Raw genomic sequence first — 26,454 nt, 5'->3', positions numbered from 1 at the left:
CAAGATTCTAACCTAGATTCTGCAAGAAGCTGAGATCCAGGGCAAGACCGGCCCTCCGTAAAGGAGGTAAAAACTTAGTAAAAGAGACACGTCCATTCCTTTAATAATGAATAATTCGGCGGCGCAGGCAGAGCCGCTGTCTCCTCTCGTGCGCGGGCGCTAGGTCCAGGACTCCCTTCGCTCCTGCCGGCCGCCCGCGCTCGGCCCCGGGTGCGATCGATGCCCGGCTGCTCGTCTGGCCAGGAGAGCGCGCATGACCTCGAGCCCCGCGGGAAAGTTGGGACACTTGCGGGGACTCCCGGCTGCTGGTGCGCAGGGGGCCGCTCAGCGCGGGGGACTGCTGAGCACCAGAGTCGGGGGTTGGGACCAGCTCTCTTGCGCCGCCGCCGTCTCTCCCGCAGCCTGGGAGTTTCCTACCTGGAGCGGCGGAGCGTTCGAGTTTTCCTGGGCTCGGGGTCTGAATCCTGAAGCTTAATTAACTGTAAGGAGGGGAGGGGCCTTTGAGCACAGGGCTAGCTCCCTCCCCCCTCCCGAGTTTGGCTGGTGCGGGGCAAGGGTGAGGTGGGAGGCTGCACAGCTGCCGCCGCCGGGCTGCGGGTCGCCAAGGGCCGGGGGACCAGATTTAGGTGTGTACGTCACTGGTGCTGACTCTGGGCCAGCCGGGAATCTAAAACGGAGCCTCATACGCGGAGCCTCAAAGTCCTTAGAAATCAAAGTTAAGAAGCCCATCCTTTCGCTTAGTAGCTTCAGCGTTTGGGTGGGCGGGAGGAGAATCGAGGTGGAGGCGATTGGAGGGAAACCGAAATTTCTTCTTGCAGACACTTTGATCCTTAGAAAACAGTTTGTTTCCTTCCCCGCTCCCGTTTGTTTCTCTCAATTATGTGCACCCCCCCCCCCCATTATAAAGAAGTGACTCTCCTCGATGGTAAGCTTTCTTTCAAATTGAACTAGTGGAAAAATCCAATACGAAAGTAATAAATACAGCAACAAAATTATAAGGAAGGAGTGCAGCAGCTCTTGACCCTGGCACTTTTTGGGGGGTGGGGGAGGTGGGAGAGAAGCTGTGTTTAAAGGGTTTTGGCTGCAGTGAAATCACTCGCTTTTCCGGCACGGTTAAAACAAGGAAATTCAAATCGAGTGGGAACGTGATCCTCCTGCTCGCTGGCAGCGGACGCTGCGGCTTCTCGGCTGAGAGGTAACTCGGCAGACAGACGGGAGGGGCGGGGAGCGGAACCTCGGGGGTCTGAAGAAGCCCACTGAGAGTCCTCCCCTGAGCGCGGACGCGGTGGGCGGCGCCTGGGCCAGGGCTGCCGCTCACCTGAAGCTGCAGGTGGAGAGCGACAGGGGCCGGCACCTTGACTGGCTTTCGGAAAAACCGACTTCTTCCGCGTCACCAGACTTTTCATGTCTTTCCAGACATCCTGGGTTTAGCCAGGAGGACAGCCAGGTGGGCGTGAGCAACTTTGGGGCAGTCGAGCGATGGGGGCGGGGGGCCGCGGGTGGAGGGTACCTAGTGGCGTAGCCGCTGCCCTGCACCCCAAGCGGCCACCGCTTCTGCGGCTTTAAGGGAGCTGCCGAGTCCAGGCTGTGTCGCAGCAACTTTGTATCAGTCATGTCGCCCTCCTGGTGACTGACAGCCGGAATTGTCCAATGAGAAGCCCGCCTGACCCGTGCAGCGTGGAGACTTGCTTCCCTCCGGGCCAATGGGAAGGGCCCAGGGAGGCGGGATAGCAACCTGAACTTTTTATCTGGACATGTGACCGGCTTTTAAAAGGGCCGGCCCTGGAGCTGGCCCACTCCCCCTCCGGGCTTTCGCCCGCCCTCTCGAGCTCTCTCCCTCCCCACTTCGCCCGCCCTGGCCCTACCCGTGCCCCCTTCTCTCCGCCCCTCCGCGCCCGGGGTGTCATTGGACTGGGAAGACGTAAGCCAACTTCAGGCCGCTCGGAGGAAACGCGTGCAGTCACCTGGGTGCAAGAGCGTTGCTGCCTCGGACTCTCCCGCTGCAGGGAGAGCGGCACTCGCTGGCCTGGATGTGGTTGGATTTAGGGGGGCTCCGCAGCCGGAGTGTCGTGGCGTTGGCAAGCGCTGCAACAGGTAGACGCCGTGAGACGGACCCCGGCCGAGGCAGGTGTGTACGGGTGCGCGGCTGGGCGCCGCTTGCCCGGGTCGGCGTGCGGCCGCGGCGCGGGAGCGTGCACTTTGCCGGGAGAAGTGGCTGCGTAATCTGGAGGCAGTCAGTAGGGTGCTGTGTGCTTGTTGTTTTGTTTTGTTTTTCCACTTTTTCTCCCCTTTGACCGCCAGAGGACTATTTTGGGAAAGTTTGGCCACTTTGGATAAATGCCCTCTAACGAGCAGCTTTCAGCCGGCTTTGGCAGTGGGAGGTCTACCACCCTTCCCTTTACCCAAAGATGAATTTCGGATCGTTTTCCTTGTACAGTTTTTAAAGGACGTTTGAATAATATTTCTTTCCTCTATCAATTGCGGAAGCACCCAAATCTCAGCTGGAGGTGTAGCGGTAAAAGGGCAGTTGAAGGAGATAACAGATCCTGATAGATCCTGTATGAAAGGGGCTCTGGAAATTCGTGCATTTCCCGTTCCTTATTCGTATTCACGAAACTCCTGAAAGAGATTATGCTTTCTGTGGCATCAGTTGGAATTCTAAAGGCATCCAAGAAGGGATGAGGCTTCTTTTGGTGGCATCAGTACCCTGCTACTGAATTTAGGTGCACAGCTTTTCCTAATGAATTTTAAAAGACTAGGTATAAATCTTAATGGTTTATGGCACCAACAGTTTTAACTATTTATTATAACAAGTTTTCAAGTAGGAAAACTTGATAGCAGACAAGTTTTTGAAACCACTTAATTTCAAATGCAGTAATTGCTTTTTAACATTTGAATTGCCATTTCTCTAAGTGCTGTTATTGATCATATTTACATAGTAATGATAACAGCGTTCTCCATCTGTGAAGTTCTGGGAAGTATTAATTTTATATCTGACTTCATAGCACGCTATCATGGAATTGCTTGAGGAGAGAAGTTTTTAAAAATGATCTGAAGGGGAGTTTTTTCCTTTAAGGGAGAAATAGTTTAGTTCGGGGCTTTTAGAAAGATCAGGTGGCTCAGTGAATTAGGTGAGTGAATGGAAATCAGATGTGTTCAGTTCTAACTGGTTCTCCGGCTCCCTTAGGTGACCTTGGGCTGATTTCTATCATTTACCTCATCTGTAAAAAAAAAAGAGGAACATAGTAATAGTTATGTAGTGGGGAAGACAGTAAAATAGTTACAAACAGTGAACTTTTACAACTATGCAACTGGTGCAAATTATGAAATTCTTAAGGTTCTGTCTTTAAGATGTCATTATAGCCAAATAACTATAGAAAATGATGCATTTGAAGGGAACTATGTTTGGGGGGTAGTAAAAGTGAAAGTGTTTTCAGATAAAATATAAATTCGCAAGATTCCTTGTTAATATTCCTGAAAAAAAAAAACTACTTCCTTGTGGAAAACAGCAATTTAACACAGTCTGTAAAATATAAAATTTTAAAGTCAGGTTTTTCCTTTGCAAAATAGTGTTTAAGAGCATATATATGACTTAAGGTAGAACTATCAGTGCTTTTCCTTACTTTCCTTATGTGAAAGTTCCTTTATTTTTTTTTTTTTGGTGGGGGGAGGCCGTTTGCATGAAAATTAAGGGGTCTTCGTGGTTTTTGTCTTTGTCCCAAGGGAGTCTCTGTTAACAGTTTCCATTTGTAAGGGAGACAAATCTGATTTTATTTAAGCTAGATTTGTTTACCGGTATCTGTTTCATCTTATACTTTAGTAACAAAACTTTCCCTTTACCATCTGGATATTAACTTCTATGAGGATCATATTCATCAACTAATATTTTGAGTATTCACTAGTAAGTTCAGGAAATTCTGCTCAAGCCATGGTCCTTATGCCGGTTTTAAAAAGACAACCTGGATTTCCTGGACACTGTAAGAAATAATTACCTAACTGATCCATTTGTTTTACAGAGAAGACCAATTAAGATAATCGGGAGAATTCAGCATAAAATATTTCAATAATCATATTCTTTTAAAAACCCAGTCTTTAAAAATATTTGCAGTGGAAGCATGCTGATGTCCTCCATTCTGTTTGTTGCCAGCCTTTACGCTGTTTTCTTTGTTGAGAGGTGCATTAGGTTGGTAGATGAGAATACCTTAAACAAAGCTAATGTAATAGATTTCAGCGAAACCTTTTGCAAATTCTCTAATGATAGCCCTGTCAATAATGTGGTGAATGCAGGCTGGTTTATGTTATTGTCAAGAGAGTTCAAGGCTAGCCAAACAGGACTTGGAAAATTATGATCACCTGCATGATGTTAGCTGACAAGGTGCTTCCTTGTAGATTGCTTTAAGATGGTTCTTGCCCGTCAGCTCCTGTAGAGATTCTCTTCAAATCTTCACATAGCCTTACGTATCCGTGGCTCCTGCTTTGAGGCAGAATGATGAAAAGTGTCCCTCAGCCTGCTAGTAGGTGTTCTGTGAAAAAAAGGTGCAGTGACCAAATTATTTAGAGGACTCTGGATTAAAAAGGAAACAGATTTCTGTACCATGGAACTTCCCTGGAGTTTTAGCATGCAAATTTCCACTGTGAAACTTCAGAAAAGGCAGTGAGTGATCATGCTTTCCAAAAGACAATTTGGAGGATGAATTTTTGGAGAGGGGTCTGGATGAGGATGGCCCTTCAGACCCAGGGCAGATGGTTCTCTTGCCTGGGGGGAAAGGAGCGATACTGTAGGTGTGGCAGTGAGAAGGGGTGAGCCTGTGGAGACCTTTGGTAAGGGTGCCAAGGCAAGGGTGACTTCTGGGCATGTGGGTAGAGGGTGGCGCAGTTCACCAAGACAAAGAATGTGGGTTTAGGGACAGGGTTGGGGGTGGGGGAATGATACACAGAAGGTGTTCAATTTTGAACAGGAGTAGACATGTTTCTTGTGGTGTTTAATGAACTTGGACTTGAAACATCTATACCTTAGATATACATCTGTTCAAGTTTGCTATGGGGAAGACAGAAAATATTCTCAGGTAGAAGTAGAAGCAGCACATAATATTTACTGGTATTTTCAACCCATGGCTACTATTAAATGGTTTTTCAGTAAGGTAGAAAAGGCCAGTATTAGCTGTTTTGGTCCCATTTCACTATATATATATATTTTTTTCCTTTTTTTTCTTTTTTCAACTTTCACTTAGCTTTCATCCACCCTAATTTTTTCAGCTGGAATTACCAGATTACCTCCTCAAACTTCGTAATTTGACTTATTTTCCACTGTTTTGTGATTTGATTTGTGATTAGGAATTTATAGAAAAATGTTCTTCAAGTAAAAGCACACTGCATAATTAGGAGATTTTAATGTTCACAAGTTACTGAGTATTGATTATGTTATAATAGTTTAACTTTTTAAATTTGCATTATGCTGTCGTCTTGGGATGCAGTGGTAAAACTGATAAAGTTTCTGCCTTCTGGGAATTTAAAGTCTAGTGTAGAGTACAGAAAAGTAAGAGGTATAATTATGATACTTGGACAATTTGGGCATTAAATTTTGTCAGCGAGCCCTGCAATATCTGATGCCAGTTTATTTGGTAGAGTCATTATATTATTTTTCCATGATAATTAATATAATTTCTGGAGCAAAAAGGCATCCTAGTCTCTTTTCAATGAGGGGAACATAGGGCAGATGGAGATTGTGAGTGGCAAAACTTGGTGGGGAGAGGACTGAGAGGCCTAAAGTAATATTTGTATTCAGAACTGCAGAAACTGCATCTTTTAGATCAGGACCTTTATTTGGGTCAGAGAATGTTTACACACCTGAAAGGATTTGAAAAATGCATGCTTAAAGATTTTAAGAGTTTTATGCATGAAAATGCACAAATGAAGTTTTATTGAGAGTGAGTTAATTTTCTTTGAGATATGTTTCTTTAGAGTGGTGGTTCTCAAACCAGGGGTGATTTTGCACCCACCAGCCCCAGAGACATTTGTCAAGGTCTGGAGGCAGTCTGGGCTGTCACAACGGTGGAGGAGGAATGCTACTGGCATCTAGTGGGTAGGGGTCAGGGAATCTGCTGGACATCTTATGATGCGTAGGACAGATCTCAACAAAGAATTATCAGGTCCCAAATAGGGCCAAGGTTGAGATAGCTTGGTGTAGACACCTGGGATCAAATTCCAGCTCTGCTGTGTGGCCCCTGCCTCAGTTTCCCCAGTTGTATCATTTGGGATAATACTTTTGCCAGTCTTGTAGGGTTGTTTATAAGGGTAAATAAATTAATATATGTGAAAGGCTTGTAATAGGGCATTGAATGATATAATGCATAAGAATTATATAAATATAATTTGTTATCATTTTTCTATCTATGAAATAAATTTATAGAGAGAGCCAGTGGGTAAGATGGTATATGTAAAACAATCCTGTGGGCTCCCTGAGGATGGGGACTGGGCCTGTTTTGTTTATCACTATAGATTCAGTGACTACTTGTAGGCCCAGGATGTAGCACATACTGGGTAAATATTTGTTGAATGAATGAACACATAAATTGTCAGGGCCCATCTCGAACTTCCTCCATTAACTGTTGAGACTGAAACTGGCTGTCTGCTGGGAGTCGTTTTAGCAGAAGTACTGCTAGGTCAGGCTGCATGTCAGAGTCCTTGCCAGGATTGAAATACAGACTAGAGTCCTGATATTCTCAAGTTGTCATACAGCCTCTCTGTTATGGACCAGCTTAATTAATCAGGATATGTGACTCTTCACTTTATAGAATTGATATTAAATTATCTTCATCACTAATCCATTTTAAGAAAATCTTATTGTTTTAAAAATAATTCTTTTTTGCCTGTGATCATTCACTTGATGACTTTATATTGGGAAATGGTAACATTAATTGCATTTCCTCATTGTTTTTAATAAAGCCACGTATTAGATATGTAAAGCAGCTTCCATCTGCTGGAAAGACTCCAAAGCCTTTGGAGTTAGAAGATTTAGTTTTAAACCTGACTTTGTCACTTATTATGCCTTTGACCTTGGGCGAGTTGCCCTCTTCACTAAGCCGTCAGTTTCCTCCTTGCCTGCCTCATGAGTCCCCAGGATTACTTTGCATATTAAATAAGTCAGCATTTGTAAATACTCTTTGCAAACTCTAAAGGCTGTATTATAGCAGAGACGTTACTTATATTTACATGCAAAATAGCTTTATTGCTTCTTGTATTCTGACTTCCAGACAAATTATAGTCAAGACTGTTGTATCAGCACCTAAGAAGGTAATAATTTTAATATAACTAGAAGTATTGCTGATAATAAGTAGAATACGTATCTGTAGATCATTCCATGCAATTTCAGAATGTCTTTTAGAGTAATCTTGCTATCGAGAACTCTAATTCGATTTTTTAATATAAATTTATTTGTTAGCTATGGAAACCAAAGGCTACCACAGTCTCCCTGAAGGTCTAGATATGGAAAGACGGTGGGGTCAAGCTTCTCAGCCTGCGGAGCGTTCTTCCTCGGGACCTACGGAGCGGACCGATGAGAATAAGTACATGGAGGTCGTCAACATAAGCTGTGTTTCCGGTGCTATTCCAAACAACAGTACTCAAGGAAGCAGCAAAGAAAAACAGGAACTTCTCCCTTGCCTTCAGCAAGACAATAATCGGTCTGGGATTTTACCATCTGTTATTAAAACCGAGCTGGAATCTAAGGAACTTTCGGCAACCGTGGCAGAGTCCATGGGCTTATACATGGATTCCGTAAGAGAGGCCGACTACGCCTATGACCAGCAGAACCCACAAGGAAGCGCGAGTGCAGCAAAGATCTATCCACACGTCGAACAGATGGTGAAATTTTATAAAGAAAACGGCCACCGTCCCTCCACTCTGGGGAGTGTGAGCAGGCCCTTGAGGTCCTTCATGTCTGACTCGGGGAGCTCCGAGAACGGCGGGGTCATGCGCGCCATGGTGAAGAGCCCCATCCTGGGTCACGAGAAGAGCCCCTCTGTTTGCAGCCCTCTGAATATGTCATCTTCGGGTTGCAGCCCTGCCGGCATCAGCTGTGTGTCCTCCACCTCGGCTAGCTTTGGCAGTTTCACAGTGCACAGCCCCATCGCCCAGGGCACTCCTCTGCCGTGCTCCCCTAATGTGGAGAATCGGGGTTCCAGGTCACACAGCCCAGCCCACGCCAGCAACGTGGGCTCTCCTCTCTCCAGTCCGTTGAGTAGCATGAAATCCCCCATTTCCAGCCCCCCGAGTCACTGCAGTGTAAAATCTCCAGTCTCCAGTCCTAATAACGTCATTCTGCGATCCTGTGTATCCAGCCCGGCAAATATCAACAACTCAAGGTGCTCTGTTTCCAGCCCTTCCAACACAAATAACAGATCCACACTGTCCAGCCCAACTGCTAGTACCGTGGGGTCTATCTGTAGCCCCGGAAGCAACGCCTTCAGCTACACTGCTTCGGGCACCCCGGCTGGATCCAGTGCAGCCCGGGATGCGGTTCCTAGTCCAGACACGCACGAGAAAGGTGCTCAAGAGCTTCCCTTTCCTAAGACTGAGGAGGCAGAGAGTGCAGTCTCCAATGGTGTGACTGGCCAGCTTAACATCATCCAGTACATAAAGCCGGAGCCAGATGGAGCTTTTAGCAGCTCGTGTCTGGGAGGAAATAGCAAAATAAATTCGGATTCCCCATTCTCAGTACCAATAAAACAAGAATCAACCAAGCATTCGTGTTCGGGCACCTCTTTTAAAGGGAATCCAGCCGTCAACCCCTTTCCATTCATGGATGGCTCATATTTTTCCTTTATGGATGATAAAGACTATTATTCTCTATCAGGAATTTTAGGACCACCTGTGCCCGGCTTCGATGGTAACTGTGAAGGCGGTGGCTTCCCAATGGGGATAAAACAAGAACCGGATGATGGGAGCTATTACCCGGAGGCCAGCATCCCTTCATCTGCCATTGTTGGTGTGAATTCAGGTGGACAGTCCTTTCACTACAGGATTGGTGCTCAAGGTACAATATCTTTATCGCGATCAGCTAGAGACCAATCTTTCCAACACTTGAGCTCCTTTCCTCCCGTCAATACTTTAGTGGAGTCGTGGAAATCACACGGTGACCTGTCATCTAGAAGTGATGGATATCCGGTCCTAGAGTACATTCCAGAAAATGTATCAAGGTAAGTGGGCCTTTTTCTCCTGTTTTGAAAATGGCTTTATAAAATGCTGAAGGTTAGCGCTGTCTTTACAGTTAAGAAATTTAAACACGTTTGATTTTTGTTTTCAGCATGGTCATTTAGCGCTTCCCCCTTCGCTTGTTGGTATGTTACTACTTTTTTGAAATAGAGAAACCAAAAATTCTGTGAATCTCTTAGAAAATATTTGTGTTGATTTTGAAGGAGTGTATTTAGGTGTTTTTCCCCCTCTGCATTGCCTGTTGTAGGTGTTTAGGAAAAGTTTGTTTCCTCTTGCCTGTTACTATATTTACTTTAGCGGACTAGTGCTAGATTTTTTTTTTCTTTAGCTGTGTACGGGTTCACTAAAATTGCTTAAAATTGGTCTCTTTGTGGTCATAGTCTTTTTTTTTTCCCCTTTAATTTTCTTTATTAACCACTTCTTTGGTTGTGAAAAATGAAATGAAACCCCAAATCTGTTGCCCACAAGCTCCCCATCCTCTTCATCTTTTTCTAGATTGGTTAATCGTATGCAAGTTGTGGTTTTCAGTACAAATAAATCATTTCCTTAACTCTGGAGGGCTTTTTAAAGACTCAGCACATCTAAAATTACTAAGTGGCCCGTCTTGCTTTCTTTCTTCTTGGAAGTGAAGTATGTCACTGCAGTTTTGAACTGGTATATTTATAACTTTTAAGATCTGCAAGAAGACATACTTTACTTACTGTAAAATATCTCTTGGCTTTCCTTCATGCAGATAGCATATTGTATATATTTAGAAAAAACAAGGAAGAGGTTTTAGATATGACTCTGAAGGGTAGTTCTAAGTTATGCAATGTATCCAATACTTGCATTGGACTTTGAGTCAGTACTGTGTTTATTACACGGTTGTGGTCAATGATCCCTGAATTGAACATATAAAGAATAGATTTCCTAGATACAGTTCACACGGGCATCTACGAAGGTGTGGGTGTTTTCCTTAAAAACTTATTTGGTGGGAAAAATGGCCATTCCCATTAACAAGATGTTAGGTTGACGTATATTCCTTACTCTTTCTCCTTCGGTTTTTTACCGAAGCAAAAGGAAAAACTTTCATTTGTGCATTATTTTCATCATCATCGACTCATACCTCGCTCCTCTTGCTTTTATAGAAGCACACGTTCCATAAAGGAAACTTACACATTGTTACAGTTCTCAGTAGCGTGACTAGTCAGTCCTATCCCTAATGCTGCTTCTCTCTCCTAAATTCTAAACTCTTTACACGAATGCTGAGGTGGCGTGGTTTTCGTCAGAACCAAGCTCAGCAGGTGTTCCACTGCTAGTGCTTTGTTTTACTTTCAGAGAAGGACATTTTGCACACGATGTAGATATTTTTGTAGGTGATGTTTGTAGTGAGTTATTCAGAAGGGGGACAGCCTGGTAGTTAAGAGCAGGGCTGCCCTGGTTGAAATCCCCAACCCTGCCCCTTAACTGCTTTGTGACCCTGTGCACATCCCTTCACCTTTCTGGACTTTAGTCTTTTCATCTGTAAAAAGGGAATTCAGTAGTACCCATCTCAAGGGTAGTCAAGACAATTGAGTTAATTTATGAGAAACACTTTGACTATCATCTGGTACACAGTATGCATCATAGAGTATTATATACAGTTCATTGCTTGCTCTTAGCATTTATTTCAATTGTTTTCATAACCTTTAGTTTCCATTTCTTTTAGTGTTCTCTTTTCTGCATTATGTGAAATTCCACAAAATCTTTTAAAGAAATATGCATAGTGTAAGGAAGTATTTGTTGATAAATTCTTATGATTAAATTATTTTTTTTATGGTTAGGCACCCTACATTTGCTACGACATTTCTATTTATGCTCTTTTACTTTTGAAGGCTATTGCTTTGGGTAATGATATTTCTGGTAGAAATACTAGAGAGATACTAGCTAAAATCAGTAATTCTCTTTTGTTTGTTCTGTATCCTATTTCTACTGCTTTAATTGTCTTTTTCACACTCAACTCATGAAGCCCCTCCTGGTGGTCTGGGGACCCATAGCCTTACATATTCGTGTAAATCAGTGACCTTGAGCCTACTCTGCCTTTGTGGGAACCTGGGGTGTTGTCTGGTATCTCTTCTTGAGCATTCCAAAATTCTTAATGAGCTTGTTAATATAGTCAGGGGATTCATTTTGTTTACATATATACCGGTATTGTGCTAGTTAATATAAGTTTTCCAAAAACTGTAATGTCAAAGCTTTAATGTTATTCAAAGTCTCTTTTAGATTACTAATTCTTTACAGCTTTTCCTGGTGAATATTATCCAAATGTATTTGTTTTGATCATTCTCAGAGTAAACTTAGATTTTTTTCTGGATTTCAGTCTACATGTTATAATATTTAATTTAATCTCATCCAAGCTTCATTACTGGCCTCTTCTTTTGTGTCTTTTGGACCAAATCCAACCTTTCTGCCTATTTCATAATTTATAATGATGACACCCCATTCCAGGGAATGTTGGATTAATGAATTAAAGATTGTAAAGGATCCAGGCAGTGTGTAACTGCTTCTAAGTTTCATAATATCCTTTATCTTTAGGTTCAACTCTAAACTGTTTTCAAGTAGATGCCAAAGTATGGTTTGGGGTTCCTGAGACCTTTTCAGGGAGGTCCACAAACTCAAAAATTGTGCATTGGTAAAAGCCATTCAAAATGGAAGACAGACCAACGGTTTTAATGTAATAGTGTGTGAAAAGTTCACTGATAGGGTTTCAGATTCCATGTGGCAACTAAGCTTTAAGAAACCACGGACTGTCCATTTTCAGTGTTGTGTTAAAGAATCGTATCTGCAATGATCTGAAATGACCATTAAAATGCTCCTCCTTTTTCCAACAATGTATCAATGTGAAGCCAGGTTTTCTTCATATGCTTGAACCAGAAAACATCACCACGCATTGACCACAGAAGTAGATACGAGAATCCAGCTGTCTTCTATTAAGCGAGACAATAGACTTGTAAAAATGTAAAACAGTGCTGCTCTTTTCACTAAAGGTTTTCGTTCTGGGAAATAGTAATCTGTCTTTACATATGCACTTTTATGTTAATGTGTAATGACTTCTTTTAAATGATTTAAAAGAAATATTCGTTTTAATTTCTAATAGGGTAGATATCAGTAGATAGAAATGCAGATAAACAAAACCTCTTGTCCTCAGTACATTTTAAGAGTGGAAAGGCATCCTGAGACCCAGAAGTTGAGAACTGCTGGTCTGTTCTATCCTATACACCATTCGGAGGTTAATGCAGAAAGAGGATATTACTTTATTTGTGTTAGCTTTACTGAATGTTATGCTGAGGAAGGGGTGCCCCAGGCAGATAAGGAAAATGATTCTTATCCAGGTGAACTTGTCAAGCTGATAGAAGTGAGTGATGGCCATGGAGTGTGTGTCTGTTTCAGCCTGTGGGCGTTCTACAAGAGCGGTGACCAGAGGCACGCCTGTTATAATTTCCAGCGAGTGGGTTATCTGAGGGCCACACTGGAAAGTACATGATGACAAAAGCTGGATGTAAAACTCTGCAGTGGACACTGGACCTAGTTGGGTCATGCAGATGGGAGTTCCCCTGTCCGCTTGGACACAAACAAAGCTGTGACCTTGAGTGAGTGGCAACTTCTCTCGGCCCCGGTTTCTTCATTTGAAAGAAAACGAGTTGACCTAGATGCTCTCTGAGGTCTGCCAACAGCGCGACTGAGCGGCTGTGCAGTTTCCTTGGAGTCGTGTATGTTAAGAATAAAAATAGAAGTATCCCTTAACATATTTGCTAGTCTGGTTTCAAGTTTATCTTACTCACAAGTCCAGCTCTGTAGTTGCCAGGGTAGTCAGGATAGAAAAATGTCATGACCATTTACCGTTTAAAAGTAAGGGTGAGTAGGGGTGACCTGTCATTTTGCTTGGAGAAGTGGCAGGTTTTTTTTCTTTTAATCAAATCTTTCCTTTCTTAAAACTTGACACTTACACTATGAGTTTCTTGTTCTTTTGAATTTACACTATCCCTTCTGGAAACAGGGTTTTTCTGTTGACATAACATTGGGTGTTTATGGCGATGGTCATAGTCACTTTGATAGCATTGTAACACAGTGCTACCATTGACTTCGACTTTTCGAATATAAAGTTCACTGTTTCAAAGGGCACATTCTGGTGGTTTTCAAGACAAGTAATCAGGAATTTATCTTAATATATGCTGAACTTTTTTTCCGTGATAGGAGGAAACAATTTAGTGATAACCTACAGTTGTTTTCAGAATTTTTCAGTGGTCCCTGGAGTTTTTCGAAACCCATCTTCCATGATAAGCCAAAACCTTCAGAATTCAGGGAGTTTGTTATAAAGTTTGCCATGTCACTTAGTAAGCTTTGTAAATAAACCGCTGAGATATAAGTAACTTCATGTAATGCAAAGCATGAAAGAATAATGGGTTTTGGAGGGGAGAGATTGACTGATTATTGGTGCTTACCATAATAAACCCATTACAGAATTACTTAGGTCATTTGGAAATGAAAACATCGAACTTTCTTTTTCTTATTTGTCTCATAATATTTTGATTTTGAAATTGCTAGTGTGCCTAGAATTGCTCCAGGTTAGTGTTCTAAATAGTATTTTTATAAATATTTAAAAGGAGACTTGCTTCTTCTGATGATTCATTCACCTTCATTATTTATGGTATTTCTGGTAAAAGTGGTGATAATTTTATTGAAAAAAAAACCCTATTCCTTTTTAATAAACAAATCACTATGTACTGCCCTTCTATACATTTTGCTTTTCACCTCACAGGTATCCTTGATTTATATGTCAGTATGTCCACCTTTTATCATCTGAAGTGTTAGTATATTTAGAACTGTTTATTTCATACTTTAAAAATAAAGTGGAGATAAAAGTCCTGGTTTCAGTTAAATAAACTCAAATTATTCAACTTAAGGCAGTTCTCATACATACCAGTGACATGGTGAAACTAGGACCTGGAGATTTATCATTTATGGATTTGATGCCTTTTGCAATATTGAAATTCTTGGTGTGTCTGACCTTTTCTATCCTTGTAATGTTTAGAGTAAGAGAAGATGTTATATTGATCACCAGTAATTTAGGAGTAATACTTCACTTCCCCTGATGTCCTTTATTTTTTTTCTCCAAAATAATACTTATTTTCCCAGGCTTTCAACTGTTGCTGTAGTTTCATACAACTCATCTACTGATAAAATTTCAGCTCTGCTGCTAAATAATTTATCGTTTTCTTTCATTTACCAAATTCAAATTGAGAGAAAAATATTGATTTCTTGGATCCATTTAAATGTAGCCATTAAGTTGTATATTTTTGTGGACTGCATTCCGAAATTTATTAGTGAAAATTCAGGAAATATAAGTGTGTTAAATGGATAGTGTCATCTTAAATTTTAGAATTTCTAGTTTTAAACTTGTCAAGTATAGGCTTTGTTTTCATTTTTAAGAGTTTTATTCTTTATATAGCAAGGTAGTGATGAAGTTAAAATGTAATTTTATATACGCACGTGTTACTTAATTGATGCTCTGAAAACCTCTGGATTTATGATTGTTAGTGGTATGGCCAAGGCCAAAATTTCTATGTAGAAAAGAGGTAGAAATTGCTTATATTTTATGCAAGACATAGAACACTCTAGCCCAGGAGGGAAAAGAGGACAAACAAAAAGTAATTTGAATACTTACAAAGTTAATACCCTGGGGAGACAGTGTGAGCTAATAACTGGCCGTCTGAATTCGCAGGTCTGGCCATGACTTAATGTTATCAGTGATGACCACTTCATTGGCATATATCCTCACCTTATATATTAGGAGCTGTCGAAACAAATATCCAAAAATTGTGACCTAAAACACAAAGAAATAAGGTTTGTAATGGGCAAAATCGACTTTGGGTGTTCCAACAGGGAAGGATCTGGGCGAGTCTTGGAAAATGAGGAGATGGGGGTATGGCGATTACGGTTGGTATTTATCCTTAGTCTTGAAAAGTTTGCTGGGGATCGGGGGGCACTTCCTGGTGGAAGGAGTTATGTGGGCAAACCCCTGACAGGCAGAAAACACTGAGTGTGGTCCAGCTGTATGGCTGGCTGTGATACGGGGAACTGGGGGAAAGAAGGCCTGGAAGAGTTTAGTTGGAACTAGAAGCCAGTGGAACTTGGAAGTCACACTAAGAAGTTTGCACTTAATTTGGCAGGTAATGAGGAGTTCCTGAAATGTTGGAGCAGGCAAGCAGCCTGAGCTGAAGTACACTTGGGTAAAACCTTAATTAGGCAGTGGTTGTAGGGTGGATTGGAGCATAAAGGCCTTGTTAAGAAGTTATTGCAACAGTGCAGGAGGATGGGAACTGGAATCTCTGGAGCAAGGATGTCGGGGGTAATGGAGAAAAGGGGCAGATATGACATATTACAGAAGAAGACTTTGTAGTAGTTGATTTTTATATAAAATTTTTATTTTGAAATAATAACAGACTTAGGAAAAACATGGGGGAGCCATTACAAAGAATGATAAACAAGGACACATGTACACAATACAGCCATCAAAATCCAGAAAATAACATTAAGTTACTGACATCTTGATTCTGGTTTTGCCAGTTGCGCCCATAATGTCTTTCATAGTGAAAGGACCCCAGTGCAGAATTGTGTTTTGTGCTTTTAGCTATCATGACTCTTTTGTCTCCTTCAGTCTGGGACAGTTCCCTACTCTTTTCTAGATTTCTTGACTTTACAATACTTTAGAGCAGTAAACGCCAGCAATTCAGTAGAAAGTCCCTGATTTGGGTTTGTCCTCTGTTTCCTCATGATTTGATTTGGGTACCGCCCCCTTGTCAGGCCTATCACAGAAGGGATGCAGCATCCTTCCTCCTTGCTTCCTACCACATGCCAAGCCATTTCCCTTTGTGCTTTTACAGTTCATCTGCAGCATTTTATCCAGGTGCCCTCTGCCAGGCTTCTCCACGGTCAAGTTACTCTTTTCCCTTTGCAATTAGGAGCTATTTGGGGGAGTGGTACTTTTTTTTTTTTTGCCGTACGCGGGCCTCTCACCGCTGTGGCCTCTCCGGCCGCGGAGCACAGGCTCCGGACGCGCAGGCTCAGCGACCATGGCTCACGGACCCAGCCGCTCCGCGGCACGTGGGATCCTCCTGGACCGGGGCACGAACCCGCATTCCCTGCATCGGCAGGCGGACTCGCAACCACTGCGCCACCAGGGAAGCCCTGGGGGAGTGGTACTTTGAAGTTGTATAAACATCCCAATCTTCATCGCACTTCGCTTCTTCATTAAATTATCGATATCTTTATGGCATCATTGTTTCTTCTTTTCTGCAGTGAGTTATAGCCTGTTACTGCCCTTATTTTTGAGGTTCAAACTGTACCTCAAACAATTGGGAGCCCATTCCAGCTGGTTTCCGTGACCTTTTGCCATGTTCCCATCATTTCTCTGAGCGCTTCCTTGCTTTAGGCCCATCTTGTACTTTTCCTGTCCCAGTCCTGGAGCCAGCCCTTTCTGCAAGGAGTACCCCCCACGACTGCAGACACCCTCTTCTCTGTGACTGGAGTCTAACTCCGCATCCTGGGTCACAGGGCCACACCCCCACTGGATGCCCTCCTCCTCCACTCGGGCGCTGAGTCCCGCTGCTGGGTTCTGAGACCCGGCACTAGGCCAGGTGGGTGCATGGATGCCCCCCTCCCCCTCTGCTGGGACTCTGACTCTCTGCATGGCGGGGGGCTTGCTGCCCCCCCATGGGCCACCATAGCCATCCACACCCTACCCCCCAGTGTGGAGCTCTGCCGTGCTATGTCTGGCCTAATGGCTTTAGGACTAAATCACTAAGGAAGGGCAGGAGAGGAGTTGATATTTGAGTGGAGAGGATGTGGAAAATCAGTGAAAACTCACAGGTTGTCAGCTTGACCATCACAGAGGGGGGTGAGCAATTAAGAGAAATGGAGAGATCGAGAAGAAGTGATGAGTTATCTTGGTTGCCTGAGTTTTACGTTCCAGAGAGGTGGAAATGCTGGTGTGGGAGTATGGGAGGCCTCTTCACAGACATGGCAGTGGAGGGGGGCAGCGTGGGTGCTAGCTAAGGAGAGACAGTATACATGACTCGAGTATCGTCTACAGTGCCTTCTCTGGGAGTTTGGAGGAAAAGAACCGCTGTAGGAGATGAGCAACACATGCTAACAAAGGACACAGGAGTTGTTTTGACAGTCAAGATAGTGCGGACTCCTGGATGCCAAGGGAGGAATAACATTGTCTTGGAATTTCCAAATTAGAAGGGCCCTAAGGCTGTCTATAAATCCAGCCCTCTATGGGCACAGATACTGAAACTGAGGCTGAGAGAGACTGTATGCCTCTTCCTGTCTCAAAGTAGTTAGTAACAGAGCTTTCCTTCCAGTGGGAGAGGGGGGTTCAAAACCCGATGGGAGGGCTGAGGAGGCCAGGAATTAGGCGGAATAGTTGGAGCTGGTGGCTTTTCAGGAGGGAATTCTGTAGAGCGGTGGGAATGGGACCCAGTCTGTGATTGACTGAGGAATAAGTTAGCAATGAAGAAGAGAAACCTGTGGGTGTGGGGACAGTGCTTACGCTTGGGAGATGCCTGTTTGGTGGTAAAGGGAGAGGGGTTGAAGGGAGAGACGTTGGCAGAAAGACACAGCAGGATTGGCGAAAGGATTCTGTTGGACAGGTAAGGTCTAAAGAGGGCAGTGGACCTGTGCGGAGATTGAGGTTGAAAACGTCCCAGGGAGGGAAGATGCTTGATGGGGGCCGTGTCCCAGGAAGACAAGGGCAAAAGTGAGACTGTAGTTAGCCTACGGTCAGATATTTAACTGCCAGCTCGAACCCGCAGGTGGAGGCAGTTGCTGGTAGCTGGTGTCACCATTTTATAGACCTGGAAACTGAGACTTAAACTGAGACTTAAGCCTGTAAAAGAGATTCACCTAAGGCCACAGAGCTAAGGTAGATGAAGAAACAAACACTTGAGCTAGAGAAGACGAAAGCTGAATGTCCTGGAATAAGCAGATGGGTCTTTTAACAAGCGTAAATCAGATTGGGTGGCTGATCTAAAGCCCTCTGGCCGCATCTCACTGCAAGCAGCGTAAAGTAACTTAGGGTCTGCAAAGCAGAGTTACCAGGCCTTTGACGACTTTACTTACTATGTTTCCTCGCTCATTTCCCACACTGATCTTTCTGGGGCTCAGACAGCCAAGCCCCCTTCCTTCTGGGGGCCTCTGCTTGCTGGTCCCTCTGGCAAGAAGGCTCTGCCTTCAGATTTTGGTTTCCTGTCCCTTGTCACTCAGGATTAGCTCAAATGTCACCCTCTCAGAGAAGCCTTCCCTGACCATTCTATTTAAAGTGATGACACCCCCCTCCTCTAACAGATCATCCTCTTTTGTTGTCTTCATAGCACACACCCGTCAGAAATTATCTGCATTTACGTCACTTCCCTAATTAGAATGTCAGCTTCCTGAGAGCAGGGACCTCAGCTGTCCCGTTTTACCAGTACATTCGCCATACCTAAAACAGTGCCAGGTACGCCGTGGATGTTCAGTAGATCTTGATGGACTGAGTGCCTTGCTTAGCAGAGGGACTTGGGGTGACGAGATAAGTGTTGGTGATTGGGTAAGACTGACAAAATTATTGTTAAATAATAGTGAGAGTTCTGCTGGGTTTAGCGGAAATTCTTGTGACCTCTATCAGCACATTTTTTAAGGACTCTCACAAAATAAGCAACAGATGCTCTTCTTATTTTTCCTAATCTCCGCATCATGGAGGAGTTGGTAAGGGTGTATCCCAGGCTCTATGGTGACATTCTTAATCTTCATTCTGAGGTCATTTATTGAATTTTAACTTATAAACAGGCAAGTGTTCTCTTTTTGGTGTACAGTTCTGTGAGTTTTGCCAGATGCAGTCAGGTAACCACTGCCCACTCGAGATACAGAACCGTTCTTTCACCCACTGAAATGCCTGCCCTTGTGTTGCCCCTTCCCAGTTCAGCCCCTCTCCTCACTGTCAAACCATGGTGACCATTTATGTGTTCCCCATCCCTGTAGTTTTGTTTTGTCTAGACTGTCATATAAATCGAATCCTACTTTACACAGTCTTTTGATTCTTGGTCCTTTCATTGAGCATAATGCATTTGAGATTCATCAGTGGTATTGCAGGCACCAGTAGTTCGTTTCTGTTTAGTGCTGAGTGATAGTCCATCTATGGCCACACGATTGTTTGTCCATCCATTCACCCGTTGATGGACATTTAGGTTGTTTCCAGTTTGGGCTGTTAACAGATAAAGCTACGGTACCTATTCACATGCAAATCTCTGTAGGGATGTTTACTGCCTTTTTTCATCAGTAAATACCTACAAGTCAAATGGCTAGGCCATATAGTATCAATAGATGTGGGTTTCATTTTTAAGAAAGTATGAACTATTTCCCACCAAAGTGATCGTACTATTTTACATTCCCACCAGCAGTGTGTGAGTTCTGGTTCCATTACATCCTTGCCAACACTTGGGAGAGTGGGTCGTTTTAATTTTAGGCACGGTAACAGTACTGGTAACCTATTGCGGTTTAGATTGGTATTTTTCTAATGCTTACATGATACTGTACATCTTTTCAGGTGCTACTTGCCATCCATACGCCTTCTTTTCATGCCTGTTAACTCTTTTGCCCATTTTAAAAAGATGTTTCCCCTTTCTTCTTCTTTTTTTGTTTTTTTTTTTGTCTTGCCACATGGCGTGTAGGATTCCAGTTCCCCAACCAGGGATCGAACCCGTGTCCCCCGCAGTGGAAACATGGGGTCTTAACCACTGGACTGCCAGGGCAGTCCTCTCTTTTGCCCATTTTTATTGGGTGGCTTTCATCTTTTTGAGTTCTGCTATCAATGTATTTTAAGATAAGCTTTTGGTTGGAAGACCTAGAACTAAGAGAGAAGTAGCTTTTAAAAATTCTGTGTTGGCAGCGGGAAAAATACCAGGCAACTGTCCAGTTATTTAGTACCTACTGTGTTCTTAATGTGGGTGAAGATACCAAATGAATATGAAGCAAACCAAATGTCTCCCCTGTATTCCCATCTAGCTGGGGGAGAGGACTCACATGAGTTTATATAGCCCTTCTTTTGGTTGTTCCCTAATTACGTGTTTGGTCTGTTACCAAAGATGAGGAAAGGAAGAGTCTTATGTGGGTTAGAATAGTGAAGGGGAGCCTCATACAGGAGGTGAGATTTCAGTTGAAGTTTGAAGATTGGCGGTCTTTGGGGAGGAGTAGAGAGGTGTCATAGGAAGAAGTAAAAGCACAGGTCATGTGTGTGGGCACAGGACAAACAAGGCCTGCCTGGAGGGGTTTAGTGGTAGTTGGGGAAAACTAGACTATAGAAATCTGTGAATGCGAAAAAGAAGTGCTTCATACTTTTAAAATAGTGCTCATAAACATTAAAAAAAATTTTTTTTGTTGTGCTAAAGGTTACATAACAGAAAACATACTATTTTAACCATGTTTAACTGTACAGTTCAGTGGCACTGAGAACATTCACACTGTTGTGCAACTCTCACCATCATCCATCTCCCGAATTTTTCACCTTCCCAAACTGAAACTCTGTCCCCATGAAATAATTTTCTTTAAACCTAGGAATGACCTAAAGGGTTAGAGAGGTCCATCTGGTAAGGGAGATAGAAAATAGTGACAGAAACAAAATTTAAAAAGCAACGGAGAGGCTATCATATTGGTAATTCAGGCTGAGTGGTTGGAATGGTGAACAAGGGATAAATATTAGAGACAGTTTATGGGAAGAAGTCATTGAAGACCAGATTATCTGACCCAAAGACTGTTTCTTTCCCACTCTACTCCCAAGCCATGTGTGTTAACAGCCCCACAAAAAGTAGATTGCCAAAGAGCATAGGGAAGAAAAATGCAGAGTTTTATAGTAACAAGGAGAAAATTTCTGCATAATTATGACTCTCAAGAGAAAAGGAGCAGAATAGTTTTGTTATTTGGATGAAGGTAAAACCTGATAATTTCGATACCAAAATAGAATACTTTTTATTAGACTACAGAAAAAACGCCCCCAGGGAAATGGAAACAGGAAGAACCAACTCCTGGTTTAACAAAGTTAGAAAGCAAACTGGTGAAAGATTATGTAAATCAATTAGAAATAGTGACATATGGAATTCTGATTCGCATACAAAGATATAAAGGAACAGAAGAATCTCAGCTCATTGGGAAGTCCATTTATTTTGTGCTCAAGTAACTCGTGTTTGAATTCACAGGGCTTTTTCCAAAAGTGGAATTGTGCTGATTTTCCTCCATCACATGGTGGAGTTTGTATTTACTTAAAAAAATACTTTTCTGATAAGTTTGAGATGAGAGGCCAAGTGCAGAGTTTGGGAGTCTAGGGATGTGATGGGAGCAGATATTCTTTTATTTACTCCAGTTCGGATTTTCACTGTATTTTTTGAAATGGAAATTGTGTTCAGAGAGGCTTTTGTTCTTGGAAACTTGAAGGTATGACTGAAGAATTTCTGGTCGTACCATACAAAGTATTTTTTTCTCCATCTCTCTGTCATTTTCAGACCCAGTCGAGGTAAGTGTACGTGTGAAGTATTCCTTTGAGACCTCTGGAAGCATTTGAGTTTCTGTATGTGGCAGAAATATGATAATTTTGTTGACATATACCCTGTATTTTGGACTTGGTTGCTATGATTCAGGTGAAAACAGCACTTTCCCCTCCTAAGTAGTGCTTTTTAGGGAACTGAAGAAATTGACAGAGGACTGGAGTAGGGGAAAGAGGAGTTACAAACACAGAAACATTTTCATGGTGAAAATCTAAAGCAGATCGCTCTTATATTTACATGACTTCTGAAACATTTAGCCCCATGGGTGGTTCTTAAATGGCCATCGGCAGGGATCCCCTATTTTTGAGCTAATGTTCATTTACAAGCCCAAGATTTTTATAAGAGGGGATAATTGCATGAACTGTGCATTTTTTTGAAGATTAATTTGTCTCCAGTACCCGAGGATGGAAGAAGTAAAGAATAGAAATCTAAGTGTTGAACGTGGTCTAGCCTCTGCGATTTCATAACACTGATGAAATATATGCTTTTTTAAGAATTTTGATTCTTGCCAATTCTACTCTAGCAGAAATGATCAAATTTAGTATTATGAGGGTTTTAAGGAAAGTAGACATAAAACAAATGTTAAGAAATCAATGTTTTATTTAATATGGAAAATGACTACATTTCCATGACTGTGTCAAGAGTCCCTACACAGCCAGTCTCCTCCAGACCCAGACATGTAACTGATGCAGAGCACGCTAACCCCGAGTTATTTAAGGCTTTTAATCAATGAAGAATGATAAAAGTTTGCTTGTCATACTATTCTTAGACAGTGTTGACATTTCAGCTGCTTGGCTTTAAAAGGGGGTGCCCTTCCCTGGTCCTTAGCCCAAGAGAGACTATGCAAGACAGAAAACATGGAGGTTTTTAAAAAAGGCATTCACTGCTACCTATAAGTAACTGCATGAAATACCAGTTCTGTTTACTGAACACCATGGAATCTATAACAACAATGCACATTAAAAGCACTTACTTGGAAGTCTACAAATAATAAATCCTGGAGAGTGCGTGGAGAAAAAGGAACACTCCTACACTGTTGGTGGGAATTTAAGTTGGTGCAGCTACTATGGAGAGCAGTATGGAGGTTCCTCAGAAAACTAAAAATAGAATTACCATATGATCCAGCAGTCCCACTCCTGGGCATATATCTGCAGAAAACTCTATTTCAAAAAAATACACGCACCCCAGTGTTCACTGCAGCACCATTTACAATAGCCAAGACATGGAAGCAACCGAAATGTCCATCGACAGATGAATGGATAAAGAAGATGTGGCGTGTGTGTATGTGTGTGTGTGTATACACACGCATGTATATATACATATATATAATGAAATATTACTCAGCCATAAAAAAAGAATGAAATAATGCCATTTGCAGCAACATGGATGGACTTAGTATGATGATCTATAAGTGAAGTAAGTCAGACAGAAAGACAAATATCATATGATACCATTTATATGTGGAATCTAAAAAAGATACAAATGAACTTATTTACAAAACAGAAAAAGACTCACAGACATAGAAAACAAACTTATGGTTACCAAAGGGGAAAGGGGGGGCAGAGAGGGATAAATTAAGAGTTTGGGATTAACAGATACACACTACTGTATATAAAATAGATAACCAACAAGGACCTACTGCATAGCACGGGGAACTCTATTCAGTGTCTTGTAGTAACCTATAAAGGAAAAGAGTCTGAAAAAGAATAGATGTATTAGAAAAAAACACTTACTTGGCAAAAGTTCTGGACGTGGATGGTGGTGATGGTTGCTCAACAATGTGAATGTACTTAATACACTTAAAAATGGCTAAAATAGTAAGTGTAATGTTGTATATATTTTATCACAATGAAAATAGCACCTAATCCTAACAAAAATGGGGGTGCCTTGCATTGATGAAATTTGGCACACAGTAAGATTCCGGGGTACCCTGAAGGCCCAGTGTGGGAGCCCCTCTAAGCAGAGAGGAGGCGGGGACTGTATCACCCAGAGCCGTACACTGACCTGTACAGCATCGCACACAGGCTGTGTTCAGGACCGATTCTCACTCAGCAAGCCTTTATGAAGCACTTGATTCTGTCCGGGCAGAGTCCTGGGTATATGTATGGTCACAATAAGAATGGGAACTTCCTCATCCTTCGGAACACCCAGTCTAGATCCAGCCAAGATCCCATTGCAAAGTAGGTTGTGGTGAGTCTTTTTCTGGAGGTACCAAGTAATGTTTCCAGGACATGGGGGAAGGAACACTTCGAAAATATTCATTTCATTAATAAAATTACATGATGGCCACAAGCAAATTTTATGTGATTGATCAGAACTCTTGGTTTGGAAACAGTGCAGGAAGCCATCTCATACTAACTTAAACAAAACGGAATCTCTTGGCTCACAAAATGGGAGAAGTTCAAGGGGTAAACCTCAGGCTTGGCTAGATCCCAGGTTTCAAATAGTGATGTGAATTTCTTTGTCTCTCCATCTGTTGGAGCTTTTCTCTTTTCATTCGGCTTTGTTTTGGGGAGCAGTGGCCAGTATCACCCTGGGCTTGTATTTTCATTAGTTACTGACCCTGGTGGAAGGAACAGCCTCTTTCTTGATAGATTCTGATTGGCCTGGCTGGGGTCTCGTGTCCAGCCTTGAGTACAGATGGTGATGGTGTGTGTGTACATCTATGCAGGTGGGGGGGTGAGTGCTTGGCCTCACTTTGGACTAAGAACACAGCAGGATGGGTCTCCAGAGTGTTCTGCACAAACAAGACTGTACTCTATAGCAATAGTTTCAAAAGCTGATCATATTGTCAGTTATTAATTATCTCTTATTGAAATAGAAATGTTAAGCACAATGCTTGATTCTCTAAGCATTATCATCAATGAGGTTTTACTAGTATTGAAGTGAACTATCTGGTAATGTTGAAAACTTGTGCAGGATAGAAAAATGATGATGGGGAAAGGCCAATGCAATGTTTTTTAGAGGGAGAGAAGATCTGAAGGTCTCCTTTGTGAAGTACATTTATAGATGATTTGATGATGGGAAAATTTAGCAGTAACCAGGATGTGCTCCAAAAACAGTACACTGCAGATTCAATCCCACTTTCTGATACAGAGGGAGAATTGGGATTAATGTAACTCTAAAAGGTTCATTACATTGACCCCATTAATAAATATGGCCCTAGACCATCCAGAACTAGTTATCATTGCCCATCTAGGAGCACCTAAGAAGTGCCTTATATTGTATTTTCTTTGGCTTATTCATCGAGAGCCTCTGCCATTGTTGGTAAAAATGATATTTTCTTAGTGTGGGAGGATTACTAATAAAATGAACTTACATCTGTTCACCAATTCAGTATACATGCATACTTATGCATATAATTTTGCATGTGGCTTCAGAAGATTCATGGATCATTTCATGAACTCATGGACTGCAGGTTAAGAACCACTCCGCTTGGTCATTGTTAAAATATGATTGCATAACTACAGAAAGAGGGCTGTAGTGATCAACTACCAATAGGACATGTGTAGTTGAAAATGCAGTTTGAATTGTGTGTTCAACAGTAGTGCTAGGTTATACCTTTGGTCACATCATCTTACGCAGTAAATATTTATGCAAGATGGCTATCTAGGTGAAAGAATCCCATGAAATAGGGAATGTGGAGTGGCCCATATCAACAGGCCAGAGATCTCAGTTGATCTGATTAGTTGATTTCTCACAAGTTGAAAAAGATGAGGCTCAATAAGCTTGCAGGTATTGACAGGTAGAGAGAGCATCATTTAGGGAAAATATAATCAGAAGCCAGAGTTATCTTGGTAAATGGGAGAAAATGCAAGAAATGAATAAATAGGAGAATGGTGGTGGATATGAAGGCGAACTTTGAGGTCATACCTCCACTTACTTGGTGTATGACCCTGGGCAAGTTAACCTACCCTCTCTAACAGTGAGTTTCCACATCTTTAAAAGAGTGACAGTAATAGTCCTTACCTCCTGTGGCTATGGGAAATTTATCTGAACCAGTCTGAGTAAAGTGCTGGCATCCAGTGAGTGCTCAATGGAAATCCTAGTTCTTACCATTATTGTTGATTGTTATTAATAGTTTCAATTAGAAATGAAATCGAGGAATAGGAACAATAGGAACTACAAGCATAAATAATTGCTCATGTGAAAGTATGACCTAAAAGATTCCATCGTGAAAAGAATTAGCAATGTAGATTTAATAAATTCAACCACAAAACTAACATTATTTTAGAGCGAGGAAATCCTTCCAGTTCTCTGTGCCCTCATGAGATCATCCTTAATTGAGAACTCTATTCTTCTCTGAATTCCAAAAATAGAGATTATTATGAAGATAGTTTAGACTAGTGATTCTCAACGCTTTCTTAGAGCAATACAAATGAAGATTAATATTCACATATATCACATACTCCATGGCAGATTTGATTTAAAAAGCATTGTGTGGGTATGTGTGTGTGGGCGGCAAAGCAAATAGCGCCATGAGCTTTTTGTTTTTGTGGTATTCATAAAAATCAATACTCGGCATAAAAATATTATTCTCTTAGAGTTGCTTATTATGGGCTGTAGCATAGATCAGACAGGCTGCATGGTGGTATACTGTGATGGTTTTAACTTCCATCTCTTTTCCCATCTGTGAAAATATTAGGAT

The 26,454-nt window shown here is 42.2% G+C and overlaps 1 protein-coding gene across 2 annotated transcripts in view; it reads left to right on the top strand.

The window, feature by feature from the left end:
- The first annotated feature begins 1,676 nt into the window (after window positions 1-1,676).
- Window positions 1,677-26,454, top strand: part of NR3C2 (nuclear receptor subfamily 3 group C member 2) — a 384,333-nt gene continuing 359,555 nt past the window's right edge. The window contains exons 1-2 of one of the 2 annotated variants that reach the window (XM_028491751.2): window positions 1,677-2,128; window positions 7,442-9,197. In XM_028491751.2, the coding sequence (XP_028347552.1) occupies window positions 7,444-9,197 (1,754 nt within the window). In that variant the 5' untranslated portion in view covers window positions 1,677-2,128; window positions 7,442-7,443. The remainder of the gene's footprint in view (window positions 2,129-7,441; window positions 9,198-26,454) is intronic. The other variant, XM_024126638.3, reaches the window with a different exon arrangement.

This window comes from Physeter macrocephalus, chromosome 7 (genome assembly GCF_002837175.3).
Source record: "Physeter macrocephalus isolate SW-GA chromosome 7, ASM283717v5, whole genome shotgun sequence".
NCBI lineage: Eukaryota > Metazoa > Chordata > Mammalia > Artiodactyla > Physeteridae > Physeter > Physeter macrocephalus.
This window is presented reverse-complemented; position numbering and strand designations above follow the sequence as displayed.